The sequence below is a fragment of the Eleutherodactylus coqui genome, chromosome 9, assembly GCF_035609145.1.
Source record: "Eleutherodactylus coqui strain aEleCoq1 chromosome 9, aEleCoq1.hap1, whole genome shotgun sequence".
In the NCBI taxonomy this organism is placed as follows: Eukaryota; Metazoa; Chordata; class Amphibia; order Anura; family Eleutherodactylidae; genus Eleutherodactylus; species Eleutherodactylus coqui.
In genome coordinates, this window is record NC_089845.1 from 172,029,556 (window position 1) to 172,045,989 (window position 16,434).

General features: G+C 49.1%; 1 protein-coding gene across 1 annotated transcript; it reads right to left on the reverse strand.

Moving 5' to 3' along the window:
* Positions 1–1,480: 1,480 nt before the first annotated feature.
* Positions 1,481–5,169, reverse strand: LOC136578750 (uncharacterized). The gene is made up of 3 exons (XM_066578918.1): positions 5,132–5,169; positions 4,904–4,926; positions 1,481–2,043 (listed from the first exon to the last, which is right to left on the reverse strand). Exons 1-3 carry the CDS (start codon positions 5,167–5,169, stop codon positions 1,481–1,483), a joined length of 624 nt encoding a protein of 207 aa, XP_066435015.1.
* Positions 5,170–16,434: the final 11,265 nt, after the last annotated feature.

Below are 16,434 nucleotides of genomic sequence, written 5' to 3' on the forward strand. Positions count from 1 at the left end.
AAGTGGATAACTAAAGTCTTAATGTGTATGGGAGCCTTAAAGGGGTTTTCTGGGCAAATACTATTGGTGACCTCTCCTCAGGATAGGTCAACAATGTTTGATCGCCGGGATCTGCTCATTGCAATGCCTGGTGATTGGCTGATTGCCCGGCCTGCTGTTAGTGCAGCAGTGCCAGATAGTGTCATCGGGTAAGAAGCAGAGGCGCCATAAAGGGCTTCTATGACACTTCTGGCTACCAAAAGAGATACAAATAGGAAACTTTGTAGAACACTTAGATGGATGGGGAAAAGCTTTTTGGCTCTTTGGCTTTATGTTGATGTTTGTTGTCCATCTTGTTGGCAGCCATCTTGGATTCAGCCCAAGAAATGGGGTGATGGGATACATGATTTAAGAGTAGAACAACATCATCAAATTGATCGCTGTGATCATTTTTTTCAATACCTGCAACCATTTTTGAGTTATGGATGAAGTCATGTTGAGTCTTAATAAAGTTATGTTGATTTATGTGGCATGGGAAGCACTAATCATGTATTTTCAGGTAGCAGAAGATGGCATTAACGATCCATGACAAACTGAGATCATCCTGATGGTCGGTAACAGGAAGGACACCTGCGATTCCATGGAGGGTGCCAGAGAGTGCACCAAGGAAACGGGTTGGGTCCCAGTTACAGCTATATTATTAGATCAGGTGCACTGTGCTGAACCTTTTAATGATACCTGACAAAGTACTGACACCCTGGGCCCCTCAGAATCTCAGGGCCCGACTGCTTCCTGCAGAAATAATAAGTGAAATCATAGATTCTGTTGCATGTCCCACCAGAGAGGTGGATCCTCTGAACTGCAGTGGGCTTGGTGCAGGCTAGAGTGCAGAATCTAAGGAGTCTAAGACGGAGCCATAGTCAGAGAGTCGACACCAGGAGTAGAGTAACAAGTACTAGGCGACGAATCCAAAGGAGGCGAGACAAGAAAGTAATCCAAGAATGAAGCCCAGGTCCGGATTGGAGGAACAGTCATCCCCAAGGAACTGCCTCGAACTGCAGGCAATGTGCAAATAGGCCAACAGGACCGATGGGATTCAGGCAGATGGGATGACTTTGCAATCGGTTGCAGCAGAGTTACCAGAGCAGGGAGCATAGCATCCAGTTATCTGGCGCTGCGGCCATCCATGGAGATCGCTGATGGAACCTAAGAAGGTAAAAAACAGATCCCTATGATGCCGCTAGTTTGGGTATCGCACTTATAATTAGGTCGGAGTTTGTGGCGGGAGCATGGAAGGTAAAGTGTATCTGTATTCCACAAACATGCAACCGGTCCGAAGAGCGTCTCCCTGGTAATCAACAGTAAACCAATCCTTCAGTTGCTCTTTTCTCTCCATTATGGCTCCGTTGGGGCTTTCTCAACTCAATGCCCATCCATCAGTCGGACCTTAACTTCATATCATTCAGATGTAACTGAACGAGTTTTCAAGTCTTTCATAAGTTTATATTCTGAGTTGGGACTTCTGTGCAGACACTTTGTATCTGGACTCATATTTGATGCCTGCAGGCACTTTGTATCCGGACTCATATTTGGTGTCTGCAGACACTTTGTATCCGGACTCATATTTGGTGTCTGCAGACACTTTGTATCCGGACTCATATTTGATGTCTGCAGACACTTTGTATCCGGACTCATATTTGATGTCTGCAGACACTTTGTATCCGGACTCATATTTGATACCTGCAGACACTTTGTATCCGGACTCATATTTGATGTCTTCAGACACTTTGTATCCGGACTCATATTTGATGCCTGCAGACACTTTGTATCCGGACTCATATTTGATGCCTGCAGACACTTTGTATCCGGACTCATATTTGGTGCCTGCAGACACTTTGTATCCGGACTCATATTTGATGTCTGCAGACACTTTGTATCCGGACTCATATTTGATGCCTGCAGACACTTTGTATCCGGACTCATATTTGATGTCTGCAGACACTTTGTATCCGGACTCATATTTGATGTCTGCAGACACTTTGTATCCGGACTCATATTTGATGCCTGCAGACACTTTGTATCCGGACTCATATTTGATGCCTTCCGTGACCGCTGTGACTCATTTTCACACAGTTGTCATAATGTAACCGACCTCTACTGAACTTGTTACATCTCCTCATAGTGAGATCACAGCCAGCTTGTAACTTGTCATTGTGGCCGTCTGTCTCACCGCGTCACCATGGAAGCTCTCAGAGTGCTAGAAGAGCTCTACAGAATACTCCGGAATGGCGGATGTGAAGGAACTAGAAAAGGTTGTCCAGGATTAGGATAAAGGCTCTGCGCCAGTGTGGTTCATGGGCTGTTTCTAGCATTCTCTCAGCCTCTTCCATGGACTGGCACTCTTTCTGGGTCTCTACCCCTATGCCCCCAGATGCACTTAGAGATGACCATGTGGGCCTCGCTGTACACTACCCCATGCCACCAAGGACTGGACTGATACACCCCAGGGACAACCCGGTGTCTGCAGTGCACTGACTATAATGCCTCTGCTGCAGTGTCCCTATAGTAACCCGGCCGCACTGTACCCGGCATACATGTGCCGCCACCATTATCCGATTGTGTTTAATCCTTTGCATGTATAACAAACAGTTAAAGGCCTCTTTATTACAGCTCCAGCTCTCTCATAATTGGCGCCCCCTGTGCGGTAATTCTCCCCGTGACCCCGGAGTGCGGTATACAATCACGTGACAAGCTTTCCGTGGATCAGTTTCAGTGTGAATCCACATTAGATGGAAGATCCAGCGATCGGAGTGACTTCCAACGCAGCCGGTCATCGGTGCTGGACTAGCCGGGGGCTCACCGCCAACCGCAGGGGGTTCTTGTGTAACAGTGTGGAGAGTATACTGAGAATGGCGCGATCGAGGAAAACATCCAGCGAAAGGGGATCCTGTACATTTTCCTCTCCTCTACAACCACACTGGAGAGGGAAACAGCGCTGGGAGACGCACAAATTTCCAGAGGCGAATATACTAGATCGGTTTTGCACTTTTTACAGGTTTTCCTGCCTTTTTGAAAAAATACGGATTAACTCCTTTAACGCCATTCAAAAAGCAGATAATTTTAGGGCGTCGGAGCTGCAGTAACTTCAATAGCGTGACACATTAGTGTTCCTAACTCTGCGCACCACACATGAATTGGTGCTCATGAGTCAGGTGGGGATGGTCAGTAGTCCAGGAACTGTGGATACACGTAACCTGATAAATGAAGCGTGCTTCATCCATCACAAAGTACACCAATGACTCTAAAAGGCCTCTGGTACTCCTAGTCAGCGACTACATGCAGTCATTTACATGCTTATCTTTGTCGCGCTTTCAGTTTCTGCCCACGTTATTCAATACGGTTTCATGTTCGGAGATTTCAGCTCTGGCTGGGGAGCGGTGCCAGACGGGATGCGTGGATACTGGGCTTTTTTTTAAAAATTAGATACAAGGGGATGTTGGGGGCCATTATTGCTGAAAATGAAACATTATCAATAAAAGGGGCATTACTTCTAATAGGGTATTACTGAGTGGGGACAAAAGGCATTATTGATAAGTAGGGGCATTTTTACTGCATGAGGGTCACTATAAGCAGCACTTACTGTGTGGTGCCAACAGGAAGCACATAGGTGGAGACAGTACTACTGCATGTGGCACCACAGGTGGCATTATTACTATCTTGGGTACTACTGAAGGGGGTATTACATAAAGGTGTAGATAACATAAGAAGAGAAGTCGTGGCCGAGAGAACTTGTCATGGAGGCCTGGGCTGGATGCAGAAGAAAAGAGAAACTCTAGCTGGAGAGTCCAGCCACAGAGGACGTCACCTGTGATCACTGGATATATCGGTACTGTACTGACTTCTATAATCTGCAGAGCTCCTGTGCAGTGCCGGTAACTACTGTTATATGGTCACTGAATGCGCTGCTGCAGATTTACTGCCACATGTGACTGCAAAAGGGGTCACTAAGATTCCATCAGGCAAGCGCCACATAAACCTGGAGCCGGCCTTGCCCATAGTAACCAATCACAGCACAGCTTTCATTTGATATAAGAATGATGTAAAATGAAAGGGCTACTGCCTCCTCCAATGAGAGTGTGGTGCCAGGAAAGGAAGTGGGCTACTATTCCATGGCCCACCCTGTATAAGAAGAGTGTGAGGCCTCCAGCATACAGCTGTCCTACAGTGTTACTTGTTGGGTCAGTGAGATATTGGGGTCACTTACAGTCACCCCTAAATTCTCAGGTTTGCACTAAAGTTAAAATCTAATTGTGGGAAGCTCTGGGCTGCGGGTTCCGTCGCTGAGCGTTAGATGCGACTCACTGATGAGGTCATCGCTCTTAGAGTGCAGAACGGCGCGTTACATGACGGTTCTCAGAAAATATATGGATTTCTTCTCATAATCACTGATGAGAAGATAAACAGTGAAGCCGCCGCCTCGGGCTGCCACTGCCGTCCACAGGGGCCGGTCACATCCTCTTTTGTAAATGGGGACAGGGGCGCATACAGCACAGTGCTGGTCACTGCCCGGGCACACAGCTCTGAGGGTAACGGCCGCTGTGAATCACAGAACCAGCAGCCTATACTGTAGGAGACCCTCTGAGTCAGCGGATTCCTCGCCGCCGTTATCAAGATGTCACAATAACTCTAAAGCCGTTTATATGCTTGATACCGCATGCTGCCTGCAGTCACAGACACAGCCGGAGCTGTAATCATGAGGAAGCTCTCAGCTTTGTGCTGAAGATATTTCCGGGGATTGTAGGCTGCTGAGCCCGTGTATCTAAGCCAAGCATGTGTGATACTGTCACAGAGAACTGCAGAGTACTATACCAGCCTAGAGGGTACATACACTAAAAACAGTCCAAGCCTTACTTGGTCCGATCACCTTTGCTATTGGGTGGTGAAAACCTGTGAAAGAAGAACTGTACTCAATGACTCAACCAGCAGAATTTTGAGCACAGCTCTGGAGTATAATACAGGATCAGGACAGGATAAGTAATGTGTGTACACAGTGACTCCACCAGCAGAATAGTGGGTGCAGCTCTGGAGAAGGTTGGGTGTGTGAGAGCTCTGCAGGATCCAGGGTGTGGTCACCAGTTAGTGCAAAACCTACCCAGCAAAGTCTTCAGGTGCTGGGCTTGCTCCAGCCATGGAGTCCCGGACCTCCTCCCTCCGACTTCGGCCAGGGGAAGGGAGGACTGCACCCCAGTAGGGGAGAAAATCTTGTCAGAGAGGCAGCAATGTCAACCTGACTCCCATGGAGGAGCCAAAGAGGACCCAAAGAGGACCCGCAGCCAGAGGAAGAAAGAGGAGGATCATGCGGCAAAACAACATTTTCAGGCAAGTTGGGCTGATCGCAGGGAGGGCGAGTCTGTAACGGATGTGGCATCACGCATTGCCAAGTACATGAAGGACTTTGGGCATGTTGGGAGGCAGCTGAATAAATATAGGCAGGAGCTGCACACTGCCCGCTATGATGCGGAGAGGACCAGATCCCGTACTAGAAAATTAGCCATATCGCGGCAGATTAAAACCTGTGAGGAGGCCATTGACTTTTATGAGGAAGAAAGGAAAAGGATCCTGCAAACAAGTGGACCTTTCAAAGAGAAGCTCTTGAACGATGAAAGGTTCAGCAAAATGGTGTCAGTGAGCAGCCGTGGCATTAAAGAGCGCTCTGCCAGGAGCTCAAGCAGCAGCTCAGGAGAATCCGTTGGTGCTCAGGATGGGCGAGCAGGGTGTTCTGGTGGGCGGCAATCGTCACTGCCAGGTGGGACTATGGGGCCCAGCATCCCAGCTGAACAGGTCAGTCTGCCCCACACGTCGGGCGAGTCTGACCTGGAGGACTCTGATGACAGCTGCAGCAGCAGTGGAGAGGGGGGCGCTGATAATGCGGCAGATCCAGCTGCAAGAGTCCCCAGAAAGGCTGCAGTCCTGCTATTTTGGAAAAGATCTGTCCCCGGAAACATCTAGCAAGAAGAAAAGGAAAAAGGAAAAAACATATATGCAGGAGAAGTTTATTTATGTCACCAAGCACTCTGGTTTGGCCGCAAAGTCAGACCAGGGTGGTAACCCTGAGCTCCTAGAACCGGGCTCTGTGGTGGGTCCGGTGCAGGGGACTGGGGAAGAGAGGGTTAATGCGGCCAAAAACCCCAAGCCCGCTTGTGCTAGTAGTGGAAATGAAGGAGTAAAGGAGGTAGAGAAGAGCGTTGGGAAAGCGAAGGGTCGCAGCCAGTCCAGAGGTGCTGGCGATGTTGGTCACGTTCCAGTGGGAGGCACCAGGTCCCACCTGTGGTGGCTTAGCTGCCCCCCTGTGTCCCTAAAGCGCCTTTCAGGTGCAGAGGGGGCGCAGTGGGTGGTGGCCGGGTCTGCCGATCCTCCCACCCATGGTAAACAACCGCCTGTTGTGCGATATAAAGTTGAAGGAACTACAACTCCCAGAGTGGCTAAGGTGGGTGGAGCTACAGCCACCAAAACCAAGAGAAGTGTTGAAGGGCCAGACACGGAAGCTGCTGGAGTGCATCTTCAGCCACCCACCAGAGGTGCCATGGACTTGCCCTCTGGGCAGAAAGAGAAAAATAAGGGTAAAGGTAAAATGGGTCCTGGTCCAGCAGCTAATGGAGATATGAGTGTGATAATGCATGCGGCTGTTGGTACCCCTATTGCCCCTGCGCCTGTGGGGGCCCTGGGAACTCCAGGTGTCCCCGATTCCCTGGTTAGTATTTCATCTTGTGTACAGGTGGGTGGGGCTTCGGAGGGTAGTCAGGGGGTGGGTCAGGATCCAGTTGCCCCTCCAGCGGCGACAACATCTGGTAGAAGTTATGCCAGTGTCGCCGCTGGAGGGGGGAGGCATCCTCCTTGTCTTTGGGCTCTGGGAACGGCATTTAGCAGCAGCACCTCCTGGAGGCCTTGAGGAGAGGGGAGAGCTCGATGAAGGTAGGGGGTAGAGTAGTGGATTTGTCTCTATGGATAGAGAGACATGGACTCGGTGCCTTCCGAGAGCAGAGGGGAGAGACCGTATGGTCCCTGCCAACAACCGGGCAGGACCTTGGCCGTAGGAATGTGGCCCGTCTTCCGTGGAGAGCAATGACGTATGCCCCTCAAGGAGTAAGGTGGTAGAGCTTCTGCTGAAGATGGGGTTCAGGGCGAATGACATCTATGCCCTGATCCATCCTTACGGCACGTCTGAGTTTGACATCAGTTTTGTTCGCCCAGAGGGCCTTGAGCTCTTTTGGGGGAACTACGAGTTGATGAAGGACAAGCCCGGCTGGCGCGGTTTCACTGCACAAGTGGTAACCCACCAGACTGCAGTCAAGAGAGTGACCGTTTTGACTCATAACGAGCCCCTTTTTTGTTACGATATTATGACTTGGCTAAGTCGTTATGGCGAGGTGGTAGACATGCCCAATAAGAACCGGGACGAACATGGCATCTGGTCTGGAGCCTGGACGTTTATGGTGAAACTAAAGCGTTCGGGGAACTCGGTGGCCCACATACCATCTACGGCCTTCCTCGGCCGGGATCGTATCTTGGCCTTCTACCAGGGGCAACAAAAGCTTTGTCACAAGTGCGGCGACCCCACACACTTGAGTGCCGCCTGTAAAGTCATCAAGTGCGCTCTGTGTTGCGAGGTAGGTCATCTTGCAGCATCTTGTGCAGAGATTAGGTGTCACCTGTGTGGTGACCTCGGTCACCCATTCAGTCGCTGTCCACCCTCTTTCGCCAATGCGGTTGTCGCCCCAGCGGAGGAGAGCCGTGAGGTTGCCTCTGCGGGAGAGGGGACCAGCAGAGGCGATGGAGCCCAGGAGCCAAGAGGAAAAAGCATGCTGGAGCTGCCAAGCTGAGGCGCCAAGAAAAGCGCAGAAGGAGCAGGGAGCTGGTGGAAAACCAGGTGTCAGGTGGGTCAATGCTGGCCTCTGCTCCGGATGCAAGTCATGTAGCTGAGGCCCCAGGGGACAGGGAATTGGATGAGGAGGTCAGGAGGATCCAAAGGGAGGAGGCTGCCACTTCTTCAGATTCCTCCCACTATACAAGTGTGGGTGAGGATGACAAGGAGTGGCGAAAGAAAAAATGCAAGCAGGGCACTGGGAAAGGAAAAACGAGGGAAAGGAAAACTTTTCCTACAAGAGGCCAGAGGCAGGAAGGTAATCCCAACTCTCCTCCTGTCGAGCTCTCCAATAGGTTCCAAACTCTCTCCTCTTCTTCGGAGGAGGCAGACAGTGAGGTGCCTAGGACAAAGGTGAGGCCAACAGGGGGCGCTGAGTCTTCCTCTTGTGAGGGTTCAGTAACCTCCAAGGGGAGGGCTGGCCTGGAGCCCGGCGGCAAGGAGGACAGGGTCAAGGAGCCCCTTTCTATGGACCTTTCAATTAGCAAAAAACGTGGCAAGGGGTCATCCTCAGACCCTGAGGAGAAGGGGGGTGGGAAGAAGAAAGCCATCTAACTTGATCACCAAAGATGGCGGCACCTGCTCCGTTGACACTGGCATCCATTAATGTTGCCAGCATTAAATCTGATATGGCTAGATTTGCGGCCTTTGATTTTCTCGGCCGCGTTGAAGCCGACATTTTCTTTTTGCTAGAGACCAGGCTGCCAAATTTGGAGTAAGCAAAAAACAAAAAGATCCAGCGCTCCAGAAAGATTCCCTTTAAACTCAAATAATAAGGGATTTACAAAATAAAAGATAACTTTTATTAACAAATATGTCCGACGCGTTTCGTCGCATTAAAGCGTCTTTTTCAAGTGACATGTAAACATATTTCTCATCCTTTTATACATATATTGAATCTTACCCACCCAATCATCTCTGCATATGCTCTGTGTAGTAGCCTGAAGCGCCGATTCGTAACTTCCGGCCAACGGAGGATCGCATTGAGAACTTCCGGTTCACAGTTACTACTTCCGGATTACCTCTATGGAGATTCTTATCAACAAAATGACGTGCGGACGTGCCGGTCATGTGACTATTATGGCCACATGATCACACTCCGTCCCGACGTCATCACGCTCAGGATGTTCTCCTCAGCAACCTGACGTGTGGACGTTCCGGTCACGTGACTACCAAGGCCACATGATCAAACTCCGTCCCCACGTCATAACACACAGGATACAACCGTATAGTACTGGTCTGGAGGGTGCCCAAAAATAAATCAAGTTAACATATACCTTCCCATTCTTCCTATGCAACTCGACATTATACATTAATACAAAACTACATTATTCAATTCTTATATATCTAACTATTAACCACATAAATCCCATTACTATCAATACATTTCTACTACATAAAAAAAAAAAAATATATATATATATGCATATATACACATAGCCATGAATATATACATACATATACACACATTCCTACTACATTAAAAAATTGATTTATTTTTATAGTTTTAATATACTTCCCTTGTATACAAGCCATGATTGTTATACTGAGATAATTTTGGTGCATGTCGGAGGAATGCGTTCCATTCCCATGGTAACGCACCCTCCAGACCAGTACTATACGGTTGTATCCTGTGTGTTATGACGTGGGGACGGAGTTTGATCATGTGGCCTTGGTAGTCACGTGACCGGAACGTCCACACGTCAGGTTGCTGAGGAGAACATCCTGAGCGTGATGACGTCGGGACGGAGTGTGATCATGTGGCCATAATAGTCACATGACCGGCACGTCCGCACGTCATTTTGTTGATAAGAATCTCCATAGAGGTAATCCGGAAGTAGTAACTGTGAACCGGAAGTTCTCAATGCGATCCTCCGTTGGCCGGAAGTTACGAATCGGCGCTTCAGGCTACTACACAGAGCATATGCAGAGATGATTGGGTGGGTAAGATTCAATATATGTATAAAAGGATGAGAAATATGTTTACATGTCACTTGAAAAAGTCGCTTTAATGCGACGAAACGCGTCGGACATATTTGTTAATAAAAGTTATCTTTTATTTTGTAAATCCCTTATTATTTGAGTTTAAAGGGAATCTTTCTGGAGCGCTGGATCTTTTTGTTTTTTGCTTACTCCATTTATGCTTAGTCGCACCCTGTCACAGGGGTGTGACAGATCCCTGCTTGCTCTATTTGGCATTTGGCTTCCTGATCGTTTGATTGGTGAAAGGTGATTGCAGCATTTATACAACGTGTACCAGGACGTGGAGGTGTTAGGTGGAGGGCCCCTTTATAGTGGTCCATCCACCTACACCGGGTAAGTCCCCAGTTTTTTCTACTGTCTACATTTTGGAAATTGTACTTCAGCGGGTGGAGCGCCGTCCCTTATTGTTTTTTCAGGCTGCCAAATTTGGCAGCTATGCATAAGACAAGGAGAGAATGGAGGTCTGGTCCATCTTACTGGTCTCTTGCGGCCGAGCCATATAGCGGAGTGGCGGTTCTTTTTACCGCAGCGGTTGAATGCCGACGGGTTATGGAGTTAGAAATAGGGAGGTGCCTGATCCTGGATGTTCTCATGAAGGGACAAGAGCTTCGGCTAATCAACATCTACGGTCCCCAAAACCAAGAGGGACCGCAAGGATCTCTTTATGAGGATCAAGCCGTACCTTTTTACCAGTCGGCAGGTGATCTTTGGGGGTGGCTTTAACGCAGTCACGGGGACCCGTGACAGGGGAGGCTCCCTAGGCAAGCTGACTTATGATAGCGTCACGCTTAATAGCATAGCTAGCGAAGCTCGCCTGGTGGATGTCCACATCCGGCACACCCCAGGCCACGCGGAGTTCACCCATTATAGAGGCGAGAGCAGGTCTTCCTCCTGGAGGAAGCAGAGATAAGACAGTCCCTTGAGGATTTTCTGCAGAGCCAGGTACCATTACTGGATCTTTGTAGCAGTAAGTCAGAGTGGTGAGAGATGTTCAAGACCAGGGCGGCGAGGTTCTTCCGCCAGCTCTCTAGCCTCAGGAGCCTGAGTAAGTACCGTCTTTATCAGGGCCTGAGGAGGAAACTCGAACATCTTGTCTCGACTGGAGGTAGCCGCGAGGAGATCTCCAGAGTGAAGTCTTTGCTCAAAGGGTGCCAGTATAATAGGCATGCATCTTTGGTTTTTGAGAGGGACTTCGGGAAGTACCACTCGCCCGACCCTTACAGAAACTGCAAGATGTCAGTGAATCATAAAGTTGTCACCGGACTGATCGACAGTACAGGATGTCTGAACAGGTCCAAATCAGGGATTCTGGAAGTCGTCAGATCCTTCTACTCGCACCTTTGGGGAAAGAGGGATCTAGATCGAGATGTGATGTCGGCTTTCCTGGCTGAAGCTGTTCCTGAGCCAGGGGATGACCTCTCCCTTAATGTTTTGACGGAGGAGATGAAGGTAGAGGAAGTTAAACTGGCAATTGATGGGTTTGGGCTCAAAAAATCGCCAGGACAGGATGGCCTAACATCCAAGTATTATAAGACCTTCAAGGATGCCTTGAGTCCCCTCTTGACTGAGGTATTCAATGAGTGTCTTTCCTCGGGCACTCTGCGTAGGTCAATGAGGAGGTCAGCTCTGATCCTTCTGTCAAAGGGTAAAGACTTGAGCCGTATTGAGAACTGCGCTTCTCAATACGGACAGGAAGGTTCTGGCAAAAGTGCTGTTTAATCGGCTGGTCAAGTTTGCAACCTGGCTCCTCTCGGGGGGCCCAGCATTGCTCTGTTCCAGGCTGTAGCACCTTTAGTGCTGTTCTCTGTGTCCGGGAGGCAGTGGAGCAGGGTAGGGCTGGTCACTGGGAGGGGTACTTGCTGTCCTTGGATCAGGCCAAAGCGTTTGATCGGGTTAACCACGAGTACCTCTGGTCTGTTCTTCTGAGGTATGGCCTGCCAGTGGGGTTTGTCAATTGGCTCAGGACATTGTATGCGGGAGCTGAGACTTTCCCGCTAGTGAATGGTTATGCCGGCCACCCATTTGAGGTTGGGTCTGGCGTCCGTCAGGGTTGTCCTCTGAGCCCCTTGCTGTACGTGTTTGCCATTGATCCTTTCCTTAGGAGGATTGATGGTGGGCCTATGGCGGGGGCCGGGATGGATTGGGCGGTGCCGGAAGCCACCCTCAGGGTGGCAGCGTATGCTGATGACGTCACCATCTTTGTTTCCTTGAGGGGGAGGCAGAGTACGCGATGGCGGAGGTGGATCGCAACTGGGATAAGTGCGAAAGTCTCTGGTTAGGAAGGGGAGATCCTACTTTTGGTCTCCCGGACACCCTTCAGTGCCCCAGGACTCGGCTAAAGTTCTCGGCATCAAATTTGGCCTGGGAGATTACCCCATGCAAAATTGGGTGGTCAGGCTTGATGGTGCCACTCAGAAGGTGGCCCAGTGGAAGGGTTGGTATTCATCTACCTGGGCAGTGTATGCATGTTGCCAGAGCCTCTCTGGACTTGGGTCTACAACCTGTTCTTCCTAATGTTGTGGGGGAATAGGTTGAACCTAATTAGGAGAGATGTTACGTACTGCACGAGGAGACTAGGGGGGTTATCTATGGTCAACCTCGTGGTGTTTCTCGTAAACACCTTTGTTAAGATCAATATAGGCAACCTCTGACAAGAGAGGGCTCCTCCGTGGGTATTCTCCTGTAGGGGATGGCTTCAGCCTTTCTTCCAGGAATGGGAGACAGGAGGGCGAGTGAAGGACCTTTGCACGCTGCACGGGCATCTTCCGGCTTACACTACCTTGGCTCTGAAGGTGATATGTCGGTGGGGTCTGGGGATGTGGGAAATCAGGACTCTGTCGAGGAAGCTCCTCGACAAGAGGGGTCTGTTGACCCATTTCCAGAAGCCTCTGGCGCTCAAGGACTGCCCAAGTCGGGATCTCGTGGTAGGGTTGCGTTTATTGAATTCTGACAGGATCCCCTTGAAGTTTTGGGACTTGACTTGGCGCTGTTTCCACGGGAGACTGTATGTGACGGGGAACTTGAAGAGCAGGCCACTGGTGGATAGGGGTTGTCCCCGCTGGGAGTGCAGCAACGTGCTGGAAAGCATGGAGCATTTCCTGCTTCAGTGCCCCTTCAATACAGAGGTGTACAATCAAGTGGGAGCCTCCATTGGTTGGCCCAGGTTGGCACGCCTCTCGTATGCGGAATGGGTCTATGGGGCATTCAGGAACCTTGGTGGCAGGGACCGGTGCACTTTATTCTTAGTCAGCCTAGTGGTCAGGTTTCACATTTGGAATGCACAGTGTTTAGTGTCGACGGAAGAGAAAATCCTCCCCGTGGATGAGGTGAATAGAAACATCCTGGGTGACCTGGTGAAGGTGCGCTCTCTGGATTATGAGAGGTTGGGCACGACTAAGGCCTCTCTCCTATGGAGAGGGTTTGTCTTTCGTTAGGGACAGTCTTCTTATTGTTAGGGTCTTTATAGGGACAGAATAGGGAGAGGTAGGGGCAGTTTCTCTGAGGGTAAGTTTTAGGGAAGGAGTAGGGACATTGTAGGGTCAGATTAACTATAGGGATAGTTTTTCTCTATTTGGTCGGTGCCCGGCTTATCATATCCAGTCCTTGTGGAGGGCTGAGTGTGGCACTAGTAGAGTTTTGTTTTCGGTCAAAGATCAGGTATGTACGGTAACTGAACCTTAGGCTTTCGGGTACTAATATGTAATGTTGGTTTGTAGTTATGTAATATGAGATGTTATATGTTTTGTTTTGTATATAGGGTTAGGGGTTATAGATGGGTTGGGTGGGGGTTTATTGGGGGGAGGGGGGATATATGCCTTAGCCGTAGCTTGATACGTCCCGGACAGTGAACACTGGGCACGGACTGTTGGTGCGGTGGGCAGGGCGTGTAATATGGTGCAGCTTGGCTCGTCCTGGGCATAGACATTGAGCACGGACTTGGGATGCAGGCGTGGCTCCCAGGCTGCACCGTAGGTGTCTGTGTGGGGTGTGTGGTGGTTTGGTCTAATTATAGGGTTAGTTTAGGATTTAGTGAGGTTTTATTCTTTAGGTGGTGGGCATTACAAAAAATTTAAAAAAAAGTATTGAGTGGTGGTTGTTATTATTATTACTTTTGTTATGGATATTGTTAGTATTATTATTATATAATTGTTTTGGCTGGAATTTCGGTTATTAGTCATATTTTCTTTCTTCTTTTTTGGGATTTCAGGCTGGATCCTGTGAGTTAGGGATGTTTTCTCACATGCGGGTATATTGTTATATGTAGTATGTAGTGTATATGTATTGGTGAGGATGAGTGAGTGTAGTTTTGGAGTGCAGGTTGGTGCAGTGTGCTGTATATATTATTTGGACCAGATGGACCTTTTGCTTTTGTCCCCTTTGTCCTGCAGTAAGGCAAAGTACAGATAATATAGGTGATCATTTGTTTTGGTTTTATGTCTTATGCCAAGTGAGCGATATTTATGTTCTGTTTATTGTTATGTTTTTCACTTTTATAATAAAAAGATCTACAGGATGTAACTCAGGAGCAGTACAGGATAAGTAATGTATGTACACAGTGACTCCACCAGCAGAATAGCGAGTGCAGCTCTGGAGTATAATACAGGATGTAACTCAGGATCAGTACAGGATAAGTAATGTATGTACACAGTGACTCCACCAGCAGAATAGTGAGTGCAGCTCTGGGGTATAATACAGATGTAACTCAGGTCAGTACAGGATAAGTAATGTATGTACACAGTGACTCCACCAGCAGAATAGCGAGTGCAGCTCTGGAGTATAATACAGGATGTAACTCAGGATCAGTACAGGATAAGTAATGTATGTACACAGTGACTCCACCAGCAGAATAGTGAGCGCAGCTCTGGGGTATAATACAGGATGTAACTCAGGAGCAGTACAGGATAAGTAATGTATGTACACAGTGACTCCACCAGCAGAATAGTGAGCGCAGCTCTGGAGTATAATACAGGATGTAACTCAGGATCAGTACAGGATAAGTAATGTATGTATACAGTGACTCCACCAGCAGAATAGTGAGTGCAGCTCTGGGGTATAATACAGGATGTAACTCAGGAGCAGTACAGGATAAGTAATGTATGTACACAGTGACTCCACCAGCAGAATAGTGAGTGCAGCTCTGAAGTATAATACAGGATGTAACTCAGGATCAGTACAGGATAAGTAATGTATGTATACAGTGACTCCACCAGCAGAATAGTGAGCGCAGCTCTGGAGTATAATACAGGATGTAACTCAGGATCAGTACAGGATAAGTCATGTATGTACACAGTGACTCCACCAGCAGAATAGTGAGTGCAGCTCTGGGGTATAATACAGGATGTAACTCAGGAGCAGTACAGGATAAGTAATGTATGTACACAGTGACTCCACCAGCAGAATAGTGAGTGCAGCTCTGCAGTATAATACAGGATGTAACTCAGGATCAGTACAGGATAAGTAATGTATGTACACAGTGACTCCGCCAGCAGAATAGTGAGTGCAGCTCTGGAGTATAATACTGGATGTAACTCAGGATCAGTACAGGATAAGTAATGTATGTATACAGTGACTCCACCAGCAGAATAGTGAGTGCAGCTCTGCAGTATAATACAGGATGTAACTCAGGATCAGTACAGGATAAGTAATGTATGTATACAGTGACTCCACCAGCAGAATAATGAGTGCAGCTCTGGAGTAGGGTGTGTGCTGGTGAAGCTCTGCAAGTTACAGGGTGTGGTCGGTGAAGGAGGTTTTGATTGAGCTTGGATCCCAGGGAAGGTGCAACTTTCTGGGCTTCTCTGGAGATGGAGTCTCACACCTCCTCCCCCCGGGCCACTCGGGGGGATGGAGGGAAGTGATGGCAGTGGCAGCATCAGCGACTTCAGGAAAAACTTTGCCACTGGTGCCAGAAAAGCCAGCAGCGCGCAGGAAGGCAGGAGCTGCAGACGGAGGTAAGAAGAGACTGGGTCCGGGTCGTGGCTGCAGCAGCGTGCCCCCGCTTGTCAGCACGGCGGCTTCCGACAGCAGCGGGAGCGAGATTGTTACCCGCAGACGAGGAGGTGAGCCACAGACACCGGTAAGCATGGGAATGTGGAGTGACAAATAGAAGGAGGAATCCATGATTGAGCTGGCCTCCCGGCTGGCTAAGAATATCAATGACTACAACTTTGCAGGGAAAATGTTGGTCATGCAAAATGGGAAACTGTGCGATGCCAAGCTGGTCATGGAGCAAAAAGCCTCAAAAGACAAAAAGGCAGAAGCCAGGACAGCAAGGAAAAAGTGTAAGGACTGCATTAAGATGTGGGAAGAAGTGAGGGCAAAAATACTAGAGGAGAGCGGGCGCTTTAAGGAAAAGATACTAAACGACGACCGGTTTGCTAAGATGGCGGCAAGGCGCAGTGGCCACGAGCAAACGGAGACAAGCGATGGTGACGCCTCAGATGAAGAGTTATACGAGGATGTGCAGGAGACCCTGGGGGAGCAGCCGGTGTGCTCACAAGAACTAGCAGCAACTCCCAGTAGCACTACAAGCACCAGAAACATGCTGCCTG

Coding starts and splice junctions, on each gene's coding strand:
- LOC136578750 (XM_066578918.1), bottom strand. CDS start 5,169: ATGGCTGGAGCAAGCCCAGCACCTGAAGACTTTGCTGG. Junction 4,927..5,131: donor GCACCTGAAGACTTTGCTGG/GTAGGTTTTGCA, acceptor CTTCTTTCACAG/GTTTTCACCACCCAATAGCA. Junction 2,044..4,903: donor TTCACCACCCAATAGCAAAG/GTGATCGGACCA, acceptor AAGTGTCTGCAG/GCATCAAATATGAGTCCGGA.